This window comes from Lithobates pipiens, unplaced genomic scaffold, assembly GCF_037356315.1.
Source record: "Lithobates pipiens isolate NorthernLeopardFrog02 unplaced genomic scaffold, aLitPip1_a1.2 Scaffold_16, whole genome shotgun sequence".
Classification (NCBI taxonomy): Eukaryota; Metazoa; Chordata; class Amphibia; order Anura; family Ranidae; genus Lithobates; species Lithobates pipiens.
The window spans coordinates 244,059,540-244,086,110 of record NW_027507748.1 but is presented as its reverse complement, the minus strand read 5'-3'; the positions used below and the strand labels follow the sequence as shown (position 1 = coordinate 244,086,110).

The 26,571-nt window shown below is 46.4% G+C and overlaps 1 protein-coding gene across 2 annotated transcripts in view; it reads left to right on the top strand.

Moving 5' to 3' along the window:
• Positions 1–26,571, top strand: part of REN (renin) — a 1,244,704-nt gene that overhangs the window by 426,118 nt on the left and 792,015 nt on the right. For both annotated transcript variants that reach the window (XM_077481235.1, XM_077481236.1), the window contains exon 5: positions 9,576–9,772. In XM_077481235.1, the coding sequence (XP_077337361.1) occupies positions 9,576–9,772 (197 nt within the window). The remainder of the gene's footprint in view (positions 1–9,575; positions 9,773–26,571) is intronic.

Sequence of the window (26,571 nt, the reverse complement as noted above, 5' to 3'; positions counted from 1 at the left end):
GCCTAAGGGTACAAATAGTATGGCCCACATATAACATTTTACATGGGCACGTCAGACAATAAACAACATAATTATTGGAGCAATTATGAAATTTATTGAAATGATAAGTTATTCCTTTGTGGGTAAAGTTTTTTGGCCATGATTAATGAATTGGCAGGTTTTACAGAGGGGTTTATTGGACCTGTACATCCCTGTAAGTGGAATAAGACACAAAGGGTTCATATTACGCTTAGATTTTAATTTACTATGTGCAATCTTATTCTTGAGTCTGGAGGCCCTATAACTGACTTTGGGTCTATCACCCAATGTAGAGCTCAGATGGGGGTCCTTCTTCAAGATATTCCAGTGTTTTCTAAGAATATGTTCCATTCTTTTATATTGCCTATGGAAACCTGTAATAAAACGTACAACAGGTTCATCCGGGGGTTTGACAACCTTAAGTTTCCTCCCCGGGAGAAAGGTGTTATACACATGTTCTACTAAATGTGAGGGATAACCTTTCTCAATAAACGTTTCTTTAAGGAGTACGCTTTGTGATATATAGTCACAGTCCCTAGTGCAGTTCTGTCTTAACCTACAGAACTGTCCTTTAGGGATGTTGTTCACGCACAAAGGGTGATGACAGCTATCATAATGCAAATACGAATTACCGGCATTTGGCTTGGTATAGTTGCGGGCAAAGATGTTATTGCTGTCATGGTTAAGTTCAAGATCAAGGAAAGCTAGGCTCTCCTTGTTCCAAACCACAGAAAAAGAAAGACCCATATTATTCGTATTGCAGTAAGAGACAAAATCGTCCACATGGGATGAAGTGTCATCCCAGATAATGACGATATTGTCAATATATCTGCCAAAAAACACCACATATTGAGCAAAAGGATTATTATTCCATATATACTGATTCTCCCACAGACCCACGGTAAGGTTGGCATAAGAGGGTGCAAAATTAGCGCCCATAGCTGTACCATGGGTCTGTAGGTAGAACTGGGCCTCAAATTTAAAATAGTTGTGAGTGAGGCAAAAAGGGGTAGCCTCCAAAATAAATGAGGCTTGTCTAATATTAAGTTGGGAATCCAAAGTCAGAAAATGCTGTACTGCTGATTGGCCCACCTCATGTGGAATTGATGTATAAAGAGAATTAACATCGAGGGACAACCAGGAGTAACTCTCATTCCAGGTATATGGGGACAAAAGGTCCAACAGATGTATAGAATCCCGTATGTATGATGCCAAGCCCTGAGCCAAGGGTTGTAAAAAAAGAATCAATATTCAATGAAAAACCACTACTAACACTGTTCATCGATGCCATAATTGGTCTGCCCGGTGGATGTAGTACATCCTTATGTACTTTAGGAAGATGTTAAAAATAAGGTGTGCTATAAAATTCTTTATGCAAAAAGACTGCCTCTTTTTTGTCGATAATTTGATCTATAACAGCTTTTGAGATTAAAGTCTCAGTCTCAATGCGAAAAGAAGGCAAGAGGTCATTAGGTAATTTTTTATATGTTTTAATGTCCGAAAGTAACCTCGTTGCCTCGACCACATAAGATATACTATCTTGGACCTATCCGACTCAAGCTAGCCAAGGACTCTCATACCAGCAACCCTATTAAGGTGCTTGCTGAATTCCGTAAGAGATTGGCTGACTTATATGCGTACAAAACTCAGTTCTCTCCTCAGCAGGCAGAGTCCTGGCTTCAGAATCTGTCCATCCCTAAACTGCCACAGTCTGCCAGAGAGTCTGTTTATAGCTTGATCACGGTTGAGGGAGTACTCATGGCCATAAAGTCCCTTAAACCCCACAAACGCCCAGGCCCAGACGGTCTGCCCGGTAACTACTATAAGAAATTTTCAGATATACTGGCCCCGCTCCTTGCTGGCTCATTTAACACGTTGCTCCGACAACAAGCCTTTGGCAGAGACACCCTGACAGCCACCATATCCATGATCGCTAAGCCTAATGCCGACAACACCCTATGGTCTAATTTTCGAACCATATCCCTACTCAACGTTGATATCAAAATCCTGGCCAAAATTCTGGCATTGCGACTTAACCCACTCATTGGCGATTTAATCCACAAGGATCAAGTGGGGTTTATCCCTAACAGGCAGGCCAGTGACAATATCCGCTGTGTTGTTCTGTTGCAGCACCTGGCAAAATCACAATCAATCCCCATGCACCTTCTGTCACTAGACATAAGAAAGGCGTTTGACACTGTCTCCTGGCCCTACCTACATTTAATTTTAAAACGCTGGGGTTTTGGACCCCATTTCCTTCAATGGATCACATCATTATATACCGATCCTCGGGCCACAGTGAGGTACTCAGGGTTTAGTTCCCAAAGCTTCCCAATACAGAGGGGGACTAGACAAGGTTGCTCTGGCAATTGAACCCCTGGCGGCACTGATTCGGGCAAGTCGCGATATCTAGGGCCTGGAGATAGCCTCAACTACCCATAAATTGTGTCTATTTGCAGACGAGGCTCTACTGTTTATCACCTCCCCTCACACCACTATCCCTAACCTAATCCAATTTCTTGACCAGTTTGCTCAAATCTCAGGCCTGGAAGTTAACCAGGCTAAATCCAGAGCTCTCAATGTGTCTCTGCCACTGGCTACCATTACACTCCTACAGGGGAATTTCCCATTTCAGTGGTCCAGCTCCTCCATCCCCTATCTGGGCATCAAACTAACCAGTGACCCGGCGGACTTGTTCCATGCAAACTATCTTCCTATGCTGAAACACCTCTATATCAGTACCTTCCTACTTTCCCCGCATTATCCAGAGTCGAGTATTCAAATATATATGGGGCTCCATAAGACCAAGGGTACCACGATCTGTCCTGGTTCATCACAACCGGGCTGGGGTATTAGGGGTGCCTCATTTTTCCCACTACTACCACGCAGCCCAACTTGCCCAAATAGCATTGTACCATGCCAAATCTGAAATCCCTATATGGGTGTGTCTTGAGGCAATAGATCTCCACCCTACCCCCCTTGCAAACCTCCTATGGCTCCCCCCTCCCGCACGCGGCCTTATAACCAACCCTCTGACCCTGCACTCATTGAAACTTTGGGATAAACTACGGGGCCCATTTAAATTAATGTCCCCACATTCCCCGCTCCTCTCCTTTCTGGGCCATGCACAATTCTACCCTGCTTACACTGAACCTGCCTTGTTCCGGGCCTGGACCCAGGCGAGCTTAACCCGCATTTGTGATCTGGTGTCTGGCGGTGTAGTCAAGACGTTCCCGTCCCTCCAAGCCCAAGCTCAACTTTCCCATAGGGAATGTTTCCATTACCTCAAAATATCCCACTTTGTGCGAGGGGTCATAGGCCCTGCTGTGGACTCAGACACAATATCGCTATACAAGAAAATATGCGACTCGGACCCGTATGCTCCAGGCATCATATCTCAGCTCTACGCACATCTTACCTCTCCACCTGCGGCAATCCCACTCTAGGCACAACGCTGGGCCGATTACCTATCTTTGGCTCTGGACGCGGAAGACTGGACCGAGGTTTGGCTTAACACTAAAATTTTATCGCAAAATATTGTTGCTCTTAAAGGGAGCTATAAGGTTCTCATGAGATGGTACCTGGTTATGGCCAGGATAGCGAAGTTCTTACCGTCCTATTTGCCAAACAGTTTTTTTGGTTGTGGAGACAGGGGCACTCATACACATATCTGGTGGACTTGTCCGATGGTGCAACGTTTCTGGGCAACAATATTTCAAATGATATCAATTTTGACTCGAGAACCACTAGATCCTGACCCAGCCCTAGCCCTCTTAAAGTATTACCCGAGCTCTTACACCAAAGCGCAGACACGCCTCATCCTACAGCTTACTACAGCAGCTAAGCAAACAATCGCCAAAGCATGGAAAACCCCTGCCTTGCATATCGCTGAAGTCAAAAATAGGGTCACGCAAGCGATGATCCACAGTAGAATAGAAGCCACCGTTCTGGACACTATCACCCAACACTCTAAAATTTGGCAGCCATGGATTGACCATTTCTTACCACCAAATTATGACAGACATTTGCTGGAACCATAGTTCTGTATACCCTCCTGTGCAGCTACCGGGTGCTGGCCTCTGAATGTTTCATGCGAGCCGACCATCCCCCCTTCTCTCCCTTTCCCCCTTTCCTTGGTCTCTGTCCCCCTTCCCTAGCTTCCTACATTTATCTCCTCTTTCTCTCCCCTCTTCTTCTTGCTCTCTTACCTCCTTCCTAGCTGCTTCTCTACTTTTTCATACCTTCTTTCTGTTCTTGGTACCAACTGAGGTGACATATGAGCATACTAGGTGCGGTTTAGCCAACATGGTGTTCTCTGTATACTGAAGTACCACCTACTCTGGTTGTTAAAACTGCCAAGGCCCTCACACTTTCATGTACTATGTGCCTCTTGATACTCATTGTGGTTTGGGAGCCTTATACCAGACCGTTTGCAGTGCATCCCACTCTATATCATCGTAATGAAGTTACTTTCTCATGACATGTTTTGTATTGGATTATTTTTATTCTCTTCTGCTATACTATGTACATGCTGAACTGTTGAAGTCTCTGTACTTTTTGCATTTGTTACCAATAAAAACGTTGAAACTAAGATATACGATCTTGGATGTCAATCCCGCCTCCCTTATCTGCAGATTTTATGACAAGGTCTGGATTATCTAAAAAACATTTCAGCAATGTTTTTTCTCCAGACGTAAGACGTAAGCAGTATTTTGGATTACTCATTGATTGTTGGTATAATTTTTGGAGGTCAGCAGTAACAATACTACAAAAGGTCTCCAAGTATGGACCCTTAGATTTATTAGAGTAAAACGATGATTTTGGTTTTAGATTGGTGCGTACTACAGGAGGAGATGTTTGAAAGTGTTGGGTGAATAATTCCCTGAATTCTACTGGAACCAGAACCGGATTGGAAGGAAGAGGATCTGCCTCCAATCCTTCATTTTTAATAGAGTGTATGTGAAAATACCATTTCAGGTAAGATTTCTTATAAATTTGTTCAAATCTTTGAACAATAAAAAAGAATTTGGTTACATTGTGAGAGTCCAGCCTCTACTCAACGAAGAAATTTCTTCACTAGTCAATTCATAAGAAGATAAGTTAAATAATTTTATCTTTTCAGTAGTTTGACACTGATGCTTATGTTTTCCCCGCCCACCTCTACACCCTTGTCTGTGTATTTTCTTTTTAATCGATGTTTTGGGTGTGAGCCCTTGTCTAAAAAAGGAGAAAAAGACAGGGAGGTGGAAGGAGGAGGTATATCGCCTCTATTAAAATCGCAGACAAGAAGGTCAATTTAAATTTATCATTAGTAGTCCATTATGATCTATTGGCATACTAACACAGCTGATTGTGTCAAATTCTTGTGCTGTCATGAGCATATTGTTAAAATGTTTATTGTTGGTAATCTATTTATTGATATGGCAACTTTGTAACCATGTTCTCCGTATTGCCACTGTTGTTTCTATGTGGTCTAATATGCACATCGTTAGTATGTCTAATGAGTTGAGGTATTTGAGAGCTGTCTCTTTGCTCTCCTTCTATTATTACACTTGAGAAAGGAGCACGTCGGCTTCGTAGGGATCCTGCGCATGCTCAGAAACACGTTGTGTTCCCCTGCATCTCTGACGTCACACGCTGTCTCCTCGAGCCGCTCTGCAGTCTGCCAGATGCGGGACACAGCTGGGTTCTCCCCCATCGTCTCGCGGTCATAATTACAGTCTCTATTTGCACTCCTGGACACTATATGTGACTAAGTGACACATATTTGTTGTATTATTGATTAAACATATTTGTTGTATTATTGATTAAAGCACCTTTTACTAAGTGGCGCTGTTCTATTTGTTTTTTTCTTCATATGATTGAGCTGGCTTCACTCTAAAGAAAAGCACCTTTCTGTGAAAGTGCATACATCATTGCTTGTCCGTCTAGCAATATCCAGCGTTTGGACTGACTGCACATTTTCAAGCGCCATTGTTCTTTTATGTGTTTTTCCTTGCCTTGTGACTCCCCTCCCCCTACAGCTAGAATCAGCTAGAATCACTCCCTAGGTAACACAATTAACTCCTAGATCAAATCTAGTGTTTCCTGCCAGTGACATTTATATAGTAATCAATGCATTTGTATAGCACTGATCACTGTATAAATGTGAATGGTCCCAAAATAGTGTCAAAAGTGTCAGCCGCAATGTCGCAGTCATGATAAAAATCACAGATCGCCACCTAGTAAGAAAAAAATTATAATAAAAATGCCATACAATGAACCACTATTTTGTAGATGCTATAACTTTTGCACAAACCAATCAAGATACCGTATATACTCGAGTATAGGCCGACCCGAATATAAGCCGAGGCCCCCAATTTACCCCCAAAAAACTGGAAAAAATTATTGACTCGTGTATAAGCCGAGGGTGAGACATGCCTGTCCATCCCTGTGTGTCCGTCCATCCCTGTGGGTCCATCCATCCCTGTGTGTGTGTCCATCCATCCGTGTGTGTGTGTGTGTGTGTCCATGCATCCGTGTGTGTGTGTGTGTGTGTGTGTCCATGCATCCGTGTGTGTGTGTGTGTGTGTGTGTGTGTGTGTGTCCATGCATCCGTGTGTGTGTGTGTGTGTGTGTGTCCATGCATCCGTGTGTGTGTGTGTGTGTGTGTCCGTGCAGCCTACCTGTGTCCAGCCTGCCTGTGTCCGTCCAGCCTGTGTCCGTCCAGCCTGCGTCCCGTCCAGCCTGCGTCCCGTCCAGCCTGCGTCCCGTCCAGCCTGCGTCCCGTCCCGGCCCGGCCCGTCCCGGCCCGTCCCGTCCCGAGCCGAGCCTCCGTCCTTCAGCTCTTCGTCGGCGGCCATTCTAGGATTCAAAAGCCGCGCCTCCGTCGGTGATAGGCGGAACACTCAATTTCCCACTGACTGCTGGGAAATTGAGTGTTCCGCCTATCGGATGTCCGTGATAGGCGGAACACTCAATTTCCCAGCAGCCTGTGTTCCGCCTATCACGGACATCGTCTCATCCTCGTCCGTAGTACGAGGATGAGACGATGTCTGTGATAGGCGGAACACAGGCTGCTGGGAAATTCAGTGTTCCGCCTATCACAGGCGAAGGCGGAGGCGGAGGCGCGGCGTTTGAATGTTAGAATGGCCGCTGTCTGTCTGCTCGATACGCTGATCGAGCAGGCAGACAGCGATGACTCGAGTATAAGCCGAGGGGGGCACTTTCAGCCTCAAAAAAGAGGCTGAAAATCTCGGCTTATACTCGAGTATATACGGTACATTTATTTCAATTTTTTTTTTACCAAAAATATGTAGAAGAATACATATCGGCCTAAACTGAGGAATTTTTTTTATTTTTATTTTTTTAAATTGGGATATTAGTTTTTTCAAACACGTCGCTCTTCTTTTGTTTATAGCGCATAAAACAAAAATGGCAGAGGTGATCAAATACCACCAAAAGAAAGCTCTATTTGTGAGGAAAAAATGGGTACAGTGTTGCATGACCGTGTAATTGTCATTCAAATTGCGACAGAGCTGAAAACTGAAAATTGAATTGAGCAGGAAGGGGGTGAAAATGCCATCCATCCAAGTTGATATTGCTCTGCCTACTGCTGCAAATGTTATTGCTGGTCTGCAGGCTCCCACAAATGCTACAGTACATAGGAGCACTTCTGATCTAGATCTAATTTCCAGACTAGTGCATCCTTGAAAGGTGACGTGTCTTGCCAGTTGCAATAATGATGCATCAAATGGGACAGCAGCAAGTTGACCTTTGGCTCTTTCACAGGATACAGTTTTGACAACCTGTTTATGCAGACTTTTTTTTCTGGCCCCTGCCTTTCTTCCTCCTGCAGTCGTTCATTGAAAGGAAATTAGTACTTTCTAACCTTGTGGAGAGTTTCTTCTACTTCATCCCAGGCAATTGCATCCTTAACTGACCTTGCAAAAGGCTCTATTGGGCAAACGTCAAAGCCTGTGGGCCCATTGATGTCTTTGTCCAAAAGCTTTGCAATTTGGACTCCACCTGCTGGCTCTGGTTGGAAGTGCTAGAGAATTCAGCCACCAACTGAGGCATATAGGCTTCAGGTATAGACTCCTTGGCTGATTCTTTAATCAGTTGCTGCCTCCTCCAAGTGTACTTGATCTACTAGCTTGTCAGGCAATGACTTTCCAGCACAACAGCAGCAACTATTACCCAGTGATGTTTGTAGATGGAAAGCAATAATAATGAGAGGCGAGATGATGACCTTGATCAAAGTTGCCTGGATGCCTGCGCCTAAATGGTTACTGTTCTGGCTTTTAAAGGGTTCCTTCCATTTTGAGGTCTTTGCAGGGCTGTATGTGGCTTGCTCCAGGCAGACTTGACACAACAACACAGACAGGTGTAGGAAAGCACTGACTGAGAAAAGAAGTGAAAATCATATGGAAAGAAAAGGTAAAACTCTGCCACCTACACCAAAGCTTGTTTAAAGCTTTCTTTGACAGGCCTGCACCACCAGAATGGGGTCCAAACAAATAGCTAATTTAGAGGTTGTAGAGGACTTCAACCCTGGAGAGGCTGAACCTGGCTGGGATGACAAACGGTAAGGGATAACGCATGGCTCCAGTCCTGATCAGGTGAGGACAAAAAGGAGAATGCCTATGATTTATGGTTAACAAGTGCTAATAGATTGTAGGGGTGGAGCCACAATCCATCGTATGCTGACATGATGTGCCAGGGAACGAAACAATGATATATATTGAATTTGGGTACATTACTGAGTATTTGTCATTCAAAATGTGTGCTGAAGTCTGAAAAATGGCCTGGGGGAAGGAAAGTTAAATTTTAAAGACCCTCTCCCCACTATACAGTATTTTTTTAAATTATTATGCTTTGTTAAACCCCAATGATCTGAGTGCAAGTCCCCCCCCCCCCGCCCGAAACCTTCTGGGACCTGTAATGTGTGGCACTGTTCAGATAGCACAGTGGGGCTTTTGTATGAGCAGTGAGCAGCCATCATTGAAGCTGAAAGAAGTCACAGCTGGCTGTCCACAGTTATTATAATGATGCTGGGGGCAAAAGACCAGTGAAGAAACAGGCCAGGTGAGGACAGATCTAGATACTGGGACAGGTGAGTGTCTGTTTATTATTAAAAGTCAGCATCTACAATTTTCATAGGTGACTAAAGAACTGCTTTAAGTGTCTCCCGTGGCAGTGCTCAGCTTTCCATTCCAATTTTTTTACTATTGTTTGTTTACTATTACTATTGTGTGTCCTCTAGCCCAAAAAGAGGCCAGGTTTTATCCTTCATTGTGTTCAGTAGGATTCACGACAAAGTTTGGGTTCACTGAACTTCGAAAAAAATTTGTTGAATCTTCATTGAATAAAACCTTAGCAGATTAGCTTTTTACTAATATTATAGTGCTGTCATATGACTTATACAATTTCATTATTTTTAATAGAGTTTGTAGAATTATTATAGAAGTTTTGTTATACAGTAAATGCAGTAACTGCTCTGTCTCCTCTGTTTCAGGATTGTTTTTGTTATGTTATTCCATGGCTTGGACTAATCATCCTGTCCCTTTTTGTTACAGGTTGCTGGCATTCTTGTTACTCAAGTTTTTGCTGAGGCCACAGCTCTCCCTGCATTTCCATTTATCTTTGCCCGTTTTGATGGTGTTCTAGGAATGGGATTTCCAGGCCAGGCAATTGATGATATCACACCAGTCTTTGACCAGATTCTGTCAGAGAAAGTTTTGCAAGAAGAGGTTTTCTCAGTGTATTACAGTAGGTGAGAAAAGAATTAAATAATAAAAGTTCTCTAAAGCATCACTAGATAGATTCATAATATTTATTATTTGGAAAAAAAAGACCCTATATGGTCCCTGAAATTGTAATTTCTTGGCATGCTTTGATTTACGGTTTTCACACCCTAATGTTTTGATTATTAGCTGTATAAATGACATTAAATATATTTTAAATTGAAGAGGAGATCCAAGCACAAACTATCCATCAATGACAAATGCTATCACGTATGCGTATATAATTCCTGATGCTTGCCATTCCCTGTTGATAAGATACCTGAGCTCCTTAGATAATCAGGTTCTCATTACTGTGCAGACAATACAAGTGACAAGATAAGTTCCCAAACCCTTCATAAAGATGTCACTCACACTAAGATGGTTTCCCATGTGGTAACAAACGCTCACACTGCATACAAAATGCTCTTTTAAATACACTTCTTCATAGTTTATACACTACACATTAGTACAGTGTAGTGGTCATCACTAAAGTCAACCTGACATGGCCCACAAAATGCCTAAGGTAACAAGAGTGCTTAAATGCAGACAATTTTTTGAAGCTTGCAAGTACCTGTGTTTGTCTTAAAATAAATTCAACCTAGGCCCAGGATGAATGTGGGGCCCCCGACTTCTACCCTTCTGTCAATCAGCTGTCAAATGCCAGAACTTCAAAGGACAGTAAAAATACTGGCATTTGACACCTGAACAATAAGAGTGAAGCAACATGCAAGGAAAAAGAAAGGCTAAAACTCAATATGAGTAAAAGTTAAAGTCCTAAGTGCTACCTAGAATTTGTGGATTGCATGTGGGCACAAGGATTTATCTGAGTATTAACACAGATACATACATACTCAACAACGTGCCCAAATTATTTGTTATTGTTACCTTAGAAACAGTTTAGAAAATAATAATAAAAAAAAAAAGGTTTAGAAGATCTAAGGTTCACTGTCATGAATTTTGTTTTATTTAGCATAACTTTAAAGGTCTTTCTACTTTTTAAGGCTGTGTGGGCTATGGGGGTACCTCATCCTTTATGATATTTTAGAAGATAGAACTGATGTGACGGACTTTAGCGGTACCAGAGAAGGACATCGAAACAAAATAGTACTAAACAGATTTATTACAAATTATTTAAAAATAATTTTTCAAATCAAATCAATTCAATTATATGATTCCGATAAATATGACCATCACATCAGATATTTCTATTTTCTCAGATATTTATTTGTTAAAAAAATTAAAACTATTTATCATTTTCCTTTCACTTCACAATTATGTGAAACTTTGTGTTGGTCTATCACAAAAAAAAACAATAACATACATTTACATTTTTTGGTTGTAACATGACAAAATGTGGAAAATTTCAAGGGGTATGAATACTTTTTCAATGCAGATTTGTCTTGACTTGTCTTGATGTTGAGATTCTGTGGGGGTCAAACAATCACTTTTATTACGCCTTGTTCTTCTTTTCACTGAAGATAGTTAAGGACTAGCTTCATTTTGAGATTTTGGTGTTTACATGTTTAACCACTTGCCGACCGCCGCACAACGATGTACGTCGACAGAATGGCACGGGCAGGCATATGGGCGTACCTGTACGTCCCTGCCTTCCCGTGGGTGGGGGGCCCGATCGGGCCCCCCCCCGGTGCCAGCGGCGGTCGGTATCCGTGCAGGAGCGATCCGGGATGAGGGGGCAGGCATTCATTCATGGCCACCCCCTCGCGATCGCTCCTGACGAATGGGAGTGAAGCATTGCATCACTTCCTCTCCTGTAATGTAAACACAGGAGAGGAAGTGATGTAATCTCTCCTCCGTGTCGGTATTTTTCGTTCCGGCACCGAGGAGAGAGGATCGGTGAGTTGCACCAACACGACACTTCACAGTAGAACATGCCAGGCACACTCACACCCCCCCCTTTACCCCCTGATCACCCCCCAATTACCCCTGCCCCCCCAGTCACAGTGACACCAATTGCATTTATTTTTTATTTTTTTTTTATTTTATTTTTTTTGCATTGGTGTCATTTGTGACTGTAATAACTGTTAGGGCAGTTAGGGTTAGCCCCCTTTAGTTCTAATGTACCCCCCTAACCCCCCCAATAAAGGTTTAACCCCGTGATCACCCCCCGTCGCCAGTGTCACTAAGGCTGGGTTCACATTGCAGCGGTTTATGAGAACGGATGTGATTCGCACCGCACTGCAGTGCAAATCACATCCGATCTCTGTGCGATTCGAGTTCAGCCATTCGCCGCACCCACCGCAAATTCGCACGGGACCCTTTTTTTGGTCCGCAGCAGAATCGGATCGCAAGGGTGTTCACACCATGCGATCCGAGTTTGCAGATTGCACTGTGATATGCGAACTGATCTGGGGGTGTCATTAACATTTCACTGACACTCCCAGCAGTTCGCATAGGGCAGTGTGAACTGCCGCCGGGAGGCATGCGATTCGGGAACCCGCCGCGGATTCGTGGCGTTCCTGTATCGCTCCAGTGTGAACCCAGCCTAATAAGCGATCATTTTTCTGATCGCTGTATTAGTGTCACAGGTGACGCTAGTTAGGCAGGTAGGTATTTAGGTTCGCCGCAGCTTTTTATAGCGCCAGGGACCCCCATATACTACCGCATAAAGCCCCCTGATTGCCCCCTAGTTAACCCTTTCACCAGTGATCACCATATAACTGTTACAGGTGACGCTGGTTGGTTAGTTATTTTTTTATAGTTTCAGGGCACCCGCCATTTATTACCTAATAAAGGTTTAACCCCCTGATCACCCGGCGGGTGTCATTTGTGACTGTAATAACTGTTAGGGCAGTTAGGGTTAGCCCCCTTTAGTTCTAAGGTACCCCCCTAACCCCCCCAATAAAGGTTTAACCCCGTGATCACCCCCCGTCGCCAGTGTCACTAAGGCTGGGTTCACATTGCAGCGGTTTATGAGAACAGATGTGATTCGCACCGCACTGCAGTGCAAATCACATCCGATCTCTGTGCGATTCGAGTTCAGCCATACAGATAGTATGGCTGAATTTGCGTCGCACCCGCCGCAAATTCGCACGGGACCCTTTTTTTGGTCCGCAGCAGAATCGGATCGCATGGGTGTTCACACCATGCGATCCGAGTTTGCAGATCACACTGCGATATGCGAACTGATCTGGGGGTGTCATTAACATTTCACTGACACTCCCAGCAGTTCGCATAGGGCAGTGTGAACTGCCGCCGGGAGGCATGCGATGCGGGAACCCGCCGCGGATTCGTGGCGTTCCCGCATCGCTCCAGTGTGAACCCAGCCTAATAAGCGATCGTTTTTCTGATCGCTGTATTAGTGTCACAGGTGACGCTAGTTAGGCAGGTAGGTATTTAGGTTCGCCGCAGCTTTTTATAGCGCCAGGGACCCCCATATACTACCGCATAAAGCCCCCTGATTGCCCCCTAGTTAACCCTTTCACCAGTGATCACCATATAACTGTTAAGCCCCGTACACACGAGAGGACTTATGTCCGACAGACCTCCAAAGGAGTTCCGCCGGAGTTCCGACGGAGTTCTGGCGGAGTTCTGGCGGACTTTTCGACCGAACGGACTTGGACACACACCATCACACCAAACTCCGATGGAGTCGAACGTGATGACGTACGACTGGATTCGAATAAGGAAGTTCATAGCCAGTAGCCAATAGCTGCCCTAGCGTCGGTTTTAGTCCGTCGGAGTAGCATACACACGAGCGGATTTTTCGAAGGGGACCGGGTCCGGCGGAGTTCCGTCGGGAAAATTTGAAGCATGCTTCATTTCTAAAGTCCGTCAGACTTTTGCGAAGCTAAAGTCCGTTGCAGCCCACACACGATCGGATAGTCTGACGGACTCGGTCTGACGGACTATGGATGTTGAAAAGTCCGCTCGTGTGTACGGGGCTTAACAGGTGACGCTGGTTGGTTAGTTATTTTTTTATAGTTTCAGGGCACCCGCCATTTATTACCTAGTCTCACTAGTGTACCCCTAAATTTAGGGGTGTCTACTTTCCAAAATGGGGTCATTTGGGGGGGGTTTGTGCCAGCTTGGCATTTTATGGCCTTCAAAACTGTAACGCCCTTAGAAAGCCTGAAGGCGGTGCTTGGTTTTCGGGGCCCCGTACGCGGCTAGGCTCCCAAAAAGTCCCACATATGTGGTATCCCCGTACTCAGGAGAAGCAGCAGAATTTATTTTGGGGTGTCATTTCACATATGCCCATAGCATGTGTGAGCAATATATCATTTAGTGACAACTTTGTGTAAAAAAAAAAAAAAAAAAAAAGTTTGTAATTTTCCCGCAACTTGTGGCAAAATATAAAATATTCCATGGACTCAACATGCCTCTCAGCAAATAGCTTGGGGTGTCTACTTTCTAAAATGGGGTCATTTGTGGGGGTTTTGTGCCATCTTGGCATTTTATGGCCTTCAAAACTGTAATAGGTAGTGAGAAGTGAAATCAAAAATTTACGCCCTTAGAAAGCCTGAAGGCGGTGCTTGGTTTTCGGGGCCCCGTACGCGGCTAGGCTCCCAAAAAGTACCACATATGTGGTATCCCCGTACTCAGGAGAAGAAGCAGAATTTATTTTGGGGTGTCATTTCACATATGCCCATAGCATGTGTGAGCAATATATCATTTAGTGACAACTTTGTGTAAAAAAAAAAAAAAATAATTTTTTTTTGTCATTATTTAATCGCTTGAGGCAAAAAAATAAAATATTCAATGGGCTCAACATGCCACTTATCAATTTCCTTAGGGGGTCTACTTTCCAAAATGGGGTCATTTGGGGGGGTTTTGTACTGCCCTGCCATTTTAGCACCTCAAGAAATGAGATAGGCAGTCGTAAACTAAAAGCTGCGTAAATTCCAGAAAACGTACCTTAGTTTGTAGATGTGACAACTTTTGCGCAAACCAATAAATATACAGTTATTGACTTTTTTTTTTACCAAAGACATGTGGCTGAATACATTTTGGCTTAAATGTATGACTAAAATTGAGTTTATTGGATTTTTCTAATAACAAAAAGTAGAAAATATCATTTTTTTTCAAAATTTGCGGTCTTTTTACGTGTATATCGCAAAAAATAAAAATCGCAGAGGCAATGAAATACCATCAAAAGAAAGCTCTATTTGTGGGAAGAAAAGGACGCAAATTTTGTTTGGGTACAACATTGCATGACCGCGCAATTACCAGTTAAAGCAGCGCAGTGCCAAATTGTAAAAAGACCTCTGGTCATTGACCAGCAAAATGGTCCGGTCTGAAAGTGGTTAAAACAGTTTTTTTGCTAGAAAATTACCCCCAAACATTATATATTGTTTTTTTTTTTTTTTTGTAACAACCTAGAGAATAAAATGGTAGTCATTGCAATACTTTTTTTCACACTGTATTTGCGCAGTGGTCTTACAAGAGCACTTTTTTTGGAAAAAATTCACTTTTTTGAATAAAAAAATAAGACAACAGTAAAGTTAGTCCAATTTTTTTTATATTGTGAAAGATAATGTTACACCAAGTAAATTTATACCCAACATGTCATGCTTCAAAATTGCGCCCGCTCGTGGAATGGCATCAAACTTTTACCCTCAAAAATCCCCATAGGCGACGCTTAAAAAATTCTACAGGTTGCATTTTTTGTGTTACAGAGGAGGTCTAGGGCTAGAATTATTGTTCTTATTCTACTGATTGCGCCGATACCTCCCATGTGTGGCGCTACTCACATATGTGTTCACTTCTGCACTTACTTATTTTACATGATTTTATTTATTTTTCACTGTTTAAAAAAAAAAATTGGGTCACTTTTATTCCTATTACAAACAATGTAAACATCCCTTGTAATAGAAAAAAGCATGACAGGTCCTCTTAAATATGAGATCTGGGGTCAAAAAGTCCTCAGATCTCATATTTGAACTTAAATGCAAAAAATAAAAAATAAATTGTCATTTGAAAAAATTACAACAGAAAAATATGCCTTTAAGAAGTATAGAAGGAAATGTTGACGTCACTTCCTCCCTGCTATGATATAGAGATGGATGGGGGCCATCTTAGCCTCACTCGTCTCCATACCCAGCAATGTGAAGGACCCGATCTCCTCCGCCGCAACCGACGGCTCGGGAAAGCGGCAGAGGGCATGGGAGAGTGGGGGACCCCTCTCCTGCCGCTGATAATGGTGATCTCGCGTTGAATCCACCACAGAGACCACCATTATCGTAAACAGAACTGCCGGCTCTAAAGATGGATACCTCGGTTGTGGCAGCAGCTGCTGCCAGTACCGAGATATCCATCTTCAAACTGCCAACGTATATGAACATGAGCCGGTCAGTTAGTGGTTAATGAAATCGGCTGTATGTTTGGGGTCATTGTCCTGCTGTAGAATACACTTGGGGCCAATCCCATAATAGATAAGTATCTGCCTATATTTTGTAGCATTGAAAACACCATAGAACCTGACCAAATCTCCAGCTCCATTTGTAGAAATGCAGCCCCAAACTTGCAAGGAACCACCACCATGCTTCACTGTTGCCTGCAGATACTCATTATTAGGGATGAGCCAAACCCCCCCCCCCCCCCCCGGTTCGGTTCGCACCAGAACCTGCGAACGGGCCGTAAATTTGTGCGAACATTAGAACCCTATTAAAGTCTATGGGATTCGAACATTCAAAATCAAAAGTGCTAATTTTAAAGGCTAATATGCAAGTTATTGTCCTAAAAAGGGTTTGGGGACCCGGCTCGTGCCCCAGGGGACATGTATCAATGCAAAAAAGAGTTTTAAAAATGACCGTTGTATCGGGAGCACTGATTTTAATGACGCGTAAAATGAAAAATAAAAAGTGAAATGTTCCTTTAAATATCGTGACTGGGGGGTGGCTATAGTATGCCTGTAAAGTGGCACGTGTTTCCCGTGTTTAAAACAGTCCCTGCACAAAATGACATTTCTGACGGAAAAAAAATCATTTAAAACTGCTTGCGGTTTTAATCTAATGTCTGGTTCCGGCAATATGGATGAAAATCATTGAGAAAAATGGCATGGGTATCCCTCCCTGCCCATTACCAGCCCCTTTGGGTCTTGTACAGATATTAAGGGGAACCATGTACTCAAATTAAAAAAAGGAAAGGCGTGGGGCCCCTAAGCCCTATATACTCAGAACAGCAGTATAAAGGCGGTGCAAACAAGACAGGGACTGTGTAGGTTTGTTGTGTCCAGAATCTGTTTGTAATTTTGAACTGGTACATTCTTAAAGTGTAGCTCCAGTCAAAAAATTTATTTTTAAGCTTTTTGGAAAACATAGGGAAGGGTTATCACCCCTGTATAATTTTTTTTGCCGTCCGTCTTTTTTTATTTCACTTCCTGTTGTCTCCTTCCGTTTGTAAGTAGGAGATGTTTGTAAGTTGGATGTTTGAAAGTAGGGACCTGCCCTATATGCTCTGCAGAAATTTGGTGTAAGTGTAGGTGTTGCCACAAGTTAACTCTGTAAGCCCTCAAAGTGACTCTTGGTGGGCGCTGGAGCGCCCTGCTATGAACTGTTATATCAAGAATTGTAATTAAATGCCATTGTTGAACTTTGGTAGAAAAATTGGGCCTTTGGTGGTTGTGGTGGTGGTGCTGGTGCCACAACACTGTAAGTCCTCACAGTTACTCTCAGAGGGTGCTGTAACGGACCCTGCCCTGCTGTGAAATATTATATCAAGAATTGTAATTGCATGCACCTGTTAAACAGGGGCTGAAAAATTGGGCCTTAGGCACTGGTGCCACAACACTGCAATCTCTCACAGATACTCTAGTTGGAGCTCAGGAATGAGCCCTGCTGCAAAGTATTGCATCAAAAATTGTAATTACACGCCCCTGTTAAACAGGAGCTTAAAAATTGGGCCTTAGGTGCTGGTGCCACAACACTGCAACCACTCACAAATATTGTAGCTGTAGTTGCAGCAACAAACCCTCCTGCAAAATATTGCATCAAAAATTGTAATTACATGCCCCTGTTAAATAGGGGCTTAAAAATTGGGCCTTAGGCGCTGGTGCTTGTGCCACAACACTGCAACCACTCACAAATATTGTAGTTGTACGGAGCAATGAACCCTCCTGCAAAATATTGCATTAAAAATTGTAATTACACGCCCCTGATAAACAGGGGCTGAAAAATTGGGCCTTAGACACTAGTGCTGGTGCCACGACACTGCAACCCCTCACAGAAACTCTAGTTTGAGAGCAGGAATGAGCCCTGCTGCAAAGTATTGCATCAAAAATTGTAATTGCATGCCCCTGTTAAACATTGGTGGCGGCACCCAGAAAAATGTTCTTCCAAGCTATCAGCAGGATCATTGAGGAGGAAGAGGATAGTCAGTCAGCATAACAGGATAGTCACTCAGCATCAGCATAGGCAGTCAAAATTATTCGGTTACATCAGCTTCAGGTGCTTGGCAGCTGGTGGTGATCCAAGACTGATTCATCTTTATAAAGGTCAGTTGATCAACCAAGTCGGTGGACAGGCGCACCCTGTGATCGGTTACAAAGCCTCCAGCAGTACTGAATGTGCGTTCCGAAAGAATGGATGCAGGACAGGCCAGTATTTCAATTGCATACTGTGAAAGCTCTTGCCAGTGATCCATCCTCAAGACTCAGTAACCCAGAGGAATTTTGGTGGGAAAGGTGTCCAAGTCTGACCTTGCCCCTAGGTATTCCTGCACCATGTAAATCGGACACTGCCAATGGTTACTGGAGCTGATTGTACCTTAGGGCTGTGGACTAAAAAATTGTCTGAACGCATCGGTCAGACGGCCACCTTCTCCACCGCTCCTTCTGTGACTGACCGAAGCCTCAGCAACACGTTGTCCAGGACCAGGAATTTGTAACCTCCCAGTCTCTGGGAACACATTGCAAGGCCTCCCGAAGAGGTCTCATCCTCTGCTCCCTCTGCGATGACAAGATAAGGTCCGCAACCTTACCCTTGTACCATGGATCAAGGAGAGTTGCCAGCCAGTAATGATCCCTCTTCTTGATCCACTGAATGTGAGGATCCTTCTACAGGCTTTGCAGGAACAGGGAGGCCATGCAGCGTAGGTTAGCTGAGGCATTCGGTCCGGAGTCCTCTGGGTCACTAAGGACGACCTGATCCGCAGCCACCTCCTCCCAGCCACGTACAAGTCCACGGGTTTCTTGGGGTTGTAAATCATCCCTAAAACACTGCTGCTGATGCTGAGTGCCAGGCTCCACCTCCATACTGACACAATCCTCCTCCTCCTCTATCTGTGTGATCAGCGGCCAGCAGGAACACTGAGGGCCTTGAGAGGCAAGGAAGTCCTTCTCTTCCTGCCTCTCTTCTGCCTCAAGTGCCCTGTCCATTACTCCATGCAGCGTGTGCTCCAACAGGTGGACGAGAGGTACAGTGTCACTGATGCATGCACTGTCACTGCTCACCATCCTCGTGGCCTCCTCAAATAGTGAAAGACAGTGCATGCAACCCTGATCATGGCCCACTGGTGTGGGGGGAAAAAAACGAGCTCCCCTGACCCTGTCCTGGTGCCATAGTCACACAGGTACTCATTGATGGCTCTCTGCTGCGTGTGCAGCCACTGCAGCATGGCCAACGTTAAGTTCCATCTGGTGGGCATGTCACAGATTAGGTGGTTCTTGGGCAGATTCAATCCCTTTTGGAGGTCATACAGTCGAGCACTGGCATTATATGACCGGCGAAAATGCACACAGACTTTCCTGGCCTTCCTCAGGACATCCTGTAAGCCCGGGTACCTGCCCAAGAACCGCTGCTGCCCCACCAAGTTAAGGACGTGAGCCAGACAGGGCACATTGGTCACTTGTCCCTGTCGGAGGGCAGAGAGGAGGTTGCAAATCACCATTCCTGGCTTAAGCTGGCATGGCGTCAACCACCTCTCAGCCTGCTCCTGCAGAGCTGACAGAATATCTGCCCCAGTGTGGCTCCTGTCCCCCAAGCACACCAGTGCAAGAACGGCATGGTATCTTTTTGCCTGCGTACTTGGGAGGACAAAGCACAGGAGGAGGCCATGGAGGAAGAAGATGAAGAGGGGGTGGAGGAGAGAGGTATATTACAACCAGTAGTAGCATTTTGGAGGCGTGGTAGCGGAACAACCTCAAACACTACTTGTTAGGTACCTGGGTGGTGAGCCTGACTTGGTGGAAGAAGACTTATCTTATGACTCTGGTTCATGGCCTACTGGAGTGAAGACAGTGGTCACGTGAGCACAGTGGGGTAGGAGTGTCTGAGCCGGATGCAGCAGCTGATGCAGGCAGTGGAGACGGGTGGCTGGAACTGCAGAAACTGGCAGAACTGGCAGAAGCTGGTGGAGCTGGCAGAACTGGCAGGAGCTGGCGGAGCAGGAACAGCGGTAGCGGATCCTGGATAGACTCAGCACACTTGGAACAAGCAGAGGGTTGGTCAGACAAGCCGGGTCAGAGCAGACAAGCAATCAGGCAGTAACGGCAGGCAAAGGCAAGCTCACAGGTAGTGATGGACGAACTTCCGATGGGACATTTCGCAAACCGCGAACGCGGCCAAAAGTTTGCGAACCCGGAGGTTCGCGGCAGACCCCATTAACTTTAATGGCAGGCGAACCTTAAAAACCTACAGGTCATATTTTCAGCCACAAAATACTTACTAACTGTGCACACATAGTCCCACAACATGGACACTGACATAACAAAAGTATTAAGTGAATCTGGGATCCACAACGACAAGCATTCTTTTTTTATCTGTGAAATTTTGACAATTCAGGAGCGCATGAAGGCCACGGAGGAGAGGCAAGGTCAGGCCAGGCTATGAAGAGGATGCAGGAGATGATCAGTGCCACAGTCAGGGCAGCGCAGTCCTCTGCCAGTGTGCCAACCTGTGCTTGAGCCCCTCCCTCTGCCTGGCCCTTACCCCCACCTATGCAGGACTCCACTGTGGTGGTCCGGAGGTGCCAGTCCAGTACTGATCCTCAGCCATGGTGCTGGCTTCTCTGCTGCTATATCCCTCAGTGTCTGAAACCAGCACCGCGATAGAGACTGAGCACTGACACCAGCACCGTGATAGAGAGCACTGACACCAGCACCGTGATAGAGAGCACTGACACCAGCACCGTGATAGAGAGCACTGATACCAGCACCGTGATAGAGAGCACTGACACCAGCACTGAGATAGAGAGCACTGACACCAGCACTGAGATAGAGAGCACTGACACCAGCACTGAGATAGAGAGCACTGACACCAGCACCGAGATAGAGAGCACTGACACCAGCACTGTGATAGAGAGCACCGACACCAGCACCGTGATAGAGAGCACCGACACCAGCACCGTGATAGAGAGAACTGACACCAGCACTGAGATAGAGAGCACTGTCTTTGGGTGTGCACACAGCAGAGAGTGAAGAGGGTGCAGATTGAGAGGATGAGGAGGGGGCAGAAGAGTAAGGCTGAGTGAGCCACTCAACCAAGTCTGGTGCATCCTTTGACGTAATTGCACGTACCTTCTGCAATTTGCCATTTTGGCTCAAGTCTGTTGCTCCTGCCCTACCCCACCACCCCTGCGGAAGGGCCTGCCTCTTCCTCTGCCTGTCATTTTTTAAATGACTCTGTGACAAAAGTCTCTAGAGAAGTGCAGTATGTATGTGGAAGAAGGTATATAACACCCCGCTTCAATCTGTCATTTTTGGGGGCCACTGGTCTATCACACCAGTTATAATACTTTTTTTTATTGCGTTTGTCACTCTTTGTAGTATCGCTGCAGAACCGCTCAGCAGGCACAATGCTGCACAGTCGAAATGCACTATACTATGCTTTCTATATGTGCAAGTATTTTATATGTGTATTACACCCCTATATACTACACACCAAATAGTACCCCTAAACCAGTCATTAAAAGGACCTTTGTGGACCTAGTAGCTAGTGATTTGCAGACTGTCCCTCAGTCCCTACACTGATAAAAGACAGCTGCAGAATCGGTCAGCACTCAGCTCAGCAGTCAAGTATAATAGGCTTTCTATATTTGAAAGCAAGTATATTATACGTGTACAACCCTATATACTGTACACCTATACCAGTCCTTAAAAGGACCTTAGTAATAGCTAGTGATTAAACTGACTGTCCCTGCTCCACACAGCGTCCTGTCCCTACACTGACAAAAGACAGCTGCAGAATCGGTCAGCAGTGCACTCAGCAATCAGCAGCACAGCAGTCAGCAGCAGTGCACCAGAACCCTATATACTGTACACCTATACCAGTCCTTAAAAGGACTTTTGTGGACCTAATAGCTAGTGATTTGTGTCACTACAGTCAGTCCCTGCCCCACACAGCGACCTCTCCCTACACTGACAAAAGACAGAATGTAAAATGGCCGCCAGATCAGGTCTATTTATAAGGTAGGGGGGTAGTCCAATTGTCCATGTGCTGAAATGTCTCAATTGGCTGTCCTGTACCCCATGATGGATGTGTCATCATGGGTCAAAGTTCTTTCACAATGTAAACGCATATGTCCGCCGCGCGAACAGCGCCAAAAGTCCACTAGTTTCGCGAAACAGCTGATGGTGGGCCTGTACTGCGCATGCGCCAATCCCCTGCCATTAACAGCGCATGCGCTGTATATTTATTTTTACGGTGGATAAAAATTATAGCCTTCAGTGGGCGGAGACTTGCGGGTGGGCGGGCGGAGCTGAACAGATGGTGAGAACATCAGCAGCAGCCCCACCCACCCCAAGATTTTCTTCACTGGTCAAGAAAAATTATAGCTTCAAGCTGTATTAGCGCATGCGCAGGATATTTGTTCAGCGGTCGACCAAAATTATGGACTCAAGCAAGCGGAGACTTGCTGGGAGGGAGAGATAGAGCGGAGCTTACAGAGGGGGGAGGAGCTTGGAGAGGGGGCGGGGTCCCGTGCATAGCACTGACTACATATACAGTATATTGTTCTGCCAATAAATACGCCTCACTGCGCCCAGCAAACACCACCTCACTGTGACTAGAAATCGCCGCCTCACTGTGCCCAGCAAACGCCACCTCACTGCGCCCAGCAAACGCCACCTCACTGCGACCAGAAATCGCCGCCTCACTGCGCCAAGCAAACGCCACCTCACTGCACCCAGAAATCGCCACTTCACTGCGCCAAGCAAACACCACCTCATTGCGCCCAGAAATCGCCACCTCGCTGCGCCAAGCAAACGCCACCTCACTGCGACCAGAAATCTCCGCCTCACTGCGACCAGAAATCACCGCCTCACTGCGCCAAGCAAACGCCACCTCACTGCGACCAGAAATCGCCGCCTCACTGCGCCAAGCAAACGCCACCTCACTGCGTCCAGAAATCGCTGCCTCACTGCGACCAGAATTTGCCGCCTCACTGCGCCAAGCAAACGCCACCTCACTGCGCCCAGAAATCGCCACCTCACTTGCGCCAAGCAAACGCCACCTCACTGCGCCCAGAAATCGCCACCTCACTGCGCCAAGCAAACGCCACCTCACTGCACCCAGAAATCGCCACCTCACTGCGCCAAGCAAACGCCACCTCACTGCGACCAGAAATCGCCGCCTCACTGTGCCCAGCAAACGCCACCTCACTGTGCCCAACAAACGCCACCTCACCATGCCAAGAAAACGCCTCACTGCACCCAAAAAATGCCGCCTCACTGTGCCCAGCAAACACCTCACTGTGCCCAGCGAACACCGCCTCACCGTGCCCAGCAAACGCTGGCTCACTGTGCCCATTAAAAGCAACCACTGTGCCCATAAATTGCCACCACTGTGCTATCAAACACAGCCACTGTACCCATCAATTGCTGCCAGATTGTCAAGCCGTAGCTGTGCTCCCTGGGGATATGCTGATCACCCATCTGTGCTGCTGGAGGGAGCCCAGACGGGCATAAATGAGGGACCTGCATGTCATGGTTAGTGAGACCATCCCATATCCCACTCCATCTTTCCCGAGAACCCCCCCCTCTGAGGACAGGGACCCCCTCCCCCAAGACAGAGACCCCCTTCTCCCCCTTGAGGACAGGGAAACCTTCTCCCCCTGAGGACAGGGAAACCTTCTCCCCCTGAGGACAGGGAAACCTTCTCCCCCCTGAGGACAGGGAAACCTTCTCCCCCCTGAGGACAGGGACCCCCTTCTCTCCTGAGGACAGGGGCCCCCTTCTCTCCTGAGGACAGGGGCCCCCTTCTCTCCTGAGGACAGGGGCCCCCTTCTCTCCTGGGGACAGGGACCCCCTTCTCTCCTGGGGACAGGGACCCCCTTCTCTCTTGGGGACAGGGACCCCCTTCTCTCTTGGGGACAGGGGCCCCCTTCTCTCTTGGGGACAGGGACCCCCTTCTCTCTTGGGGACAGGGACCCCCTTCTCTCCTGAGGACAGGGACCCCCTTCTCTCTTGGGGACAGGGACCCCCTTCTCTCCTGGGGACAGGGACCCCTTCTCTCTTGGGGACAGGGACCCCCTTCTCTCTTGGGGACAGGGACCCCCTTCTCTCTTGGGGAAAAGAACCCCCTTCTCTCTTGGGGACAGGGACCCCCTTCTCTCTTGGGGACAGGGACCCCCTTCTCTCCTGGGGACAGGGACCCCCTTCTCTCTTGGGGACAGGGACCCCCTTCTCTCTTGGGGACAGGGACCCCCTTCTCTCTTGGGGAAAAGAACCCCCTTCTCTCTTGGGGACAGGGACCCCCTTCTCTCCTGGGGACAGGAACTCCATCTCCCCTGGGAACGGGGACTTCATCTGACCTAGGGACCCCATCTGCCCTGGGGATCAGGACCCCACCTCCCCTAAGAACAGGAACCTGATCACACTGTGTGCGCCAACCTCACTGCCCTGCCGGCCATGTGTCCTGTGTGAGGGCCCTCCTGTGACAGCTCTTATAAGGACTTCACCCCACTGTGTGATCCCCCTACATGACTGATCCCTCTGTGTCCAAAACTTACACGGGGAACCCCTCTGTTTGCTCCCCCTACATGTCTGCATACTCTGACAACCACCTGTACCATTTCCAAATCCACTGACTGCCTCCTGTATCCTGTGCACATGTTCCAACCCCCTCTTGTGCCATGTCTGTAGCCTCTAGCCACCTCCTGTGTCCTGTCTGCAATCTCTGACTATCTCTTGTCTTTTAACGTGTCTGCAGTCTCTTAGGGGGAGTCTGGAGAGGAATCAAGAGTGAGAGCACCGCCAGGATTGGGATTACGGGAGGAGTCAGATGTGTATGGACTGTGGAGAAGAGACTATAGAATAAAAACCAGAACCACCAACCTGGAGCCGTCTAACTGAGCCCTGCACGCTGCACTGGAGTGGAGGTCAGTGACAAGAGGGCATTGATATAAAGGTTTCCCATCATCTCAGTAACACCCCCCCTAGTTTATTCACTCTGCGGAAGGTGGTCTCTGGTCACCAGAGTTCCCCCCCCCACATAACATTTCCCGGCATTCCCCTTTACATCAGAGTCCGCAGGATTCTTCCCCAAGGCAAAGGAAAATGCTACAGAGCATGATCTAAGGAGGAACTCTGATGTAAGGGGTGCTCTGGTCACCAGAGACCACCTTATATCAGAGTCCACTGCATTCCCATTTACATCAGAGTTACAACTTACATCAGGGTCTGCAGCATTGCCCTTTGCATCAGGGTTCGCAGAGTTCCCCCTGTTAGATTAGAAGGGATGGAGGCCCAGAGACATGTCCAGAGTATACAGAGGATACATGGGATAGATTAGAGGGGATGGAGACCTACAGACATGTCCAGAGTACACAGAGGATACATGGGATAGATTAGAAGGGATGAAGGCCCAGAGACATGTCCAGAGTGCACAGAGAATACATGGGATAGATTAGAAGGGATGGAGGCCTCCTCTGTTTTCTCTGGGCCTCCATCCCTTTTAATCTATCCCATGTATCCTCTGTGTACTCTGGACATGTCTCTGGGCCTTCATCCCTTCTAATCTATCCCATGTATCCTCTGTGTACTCTGGACATGTCTCTGGGCCTTCATCCCTTCTAATCTATCCCATGTATCCTCTGTGTACTCTGGACATGTCTCTGGGCCTTCATCCCTTCTAATCTATCCCATGTATCCTCTGTGTACTCTGGACATGTCTCTGGGCCTCCATCCCTTCTAATCTAACAGGGGGAACTCTGCGAACTCTGATGTAAAGGGCAATGCTGCAGACCCTGAAGTAAGTGGGAACTCTGATGTAAATGGGAATGCAGTGGACTCTGATATAAGGTGGTCTCTGGTGACCAGAGCACCCCTTACATCAGAGTTCCTCCTTAGATCATGCTCTGTAGCATTTTCCTTTGCCTTGGGGAAGAATCCTGCGGACTCTGATATAAAGGGGAAAGCAGGGAAATGTTATGTGGGGGGGGGGGACTCTGGTGACCAGAGACCACCTTCCGCAGAGTGAATACACTAGGGGGGGTGTTACTGAGATGATGGGAAACCTTTATATGAGTGCCCTCTTGTCACTGACCTCCTCTCCAATGCAGCGTGCAGGGCTCAGTTAGACGGCTCCAGGTTGGTGGATCTGGTTTTTATTCTATAGTCTCTTCTCCACAGTCCATACACATCTGACTCCTCCCGTAATCCCAATCCTGGCGGTGCTCTCACTCTTGATTCCTCTCCAGACTCCCCCTAATAGACTGCAGACACGTTAAAAGACAAGAGATAGTCAGAGATTGCAGACAGGACACAGGAGGTGGCTAGAGGCTACAGAAATGGTACAAGAGGGGGTCGGAACATGTGCACAGGATACAGGAGGCAGTCAGTGGATGTGGAAATGGTACAGGGGGTGGTCAGAGTATGCAGACATGTAGGGGGAGC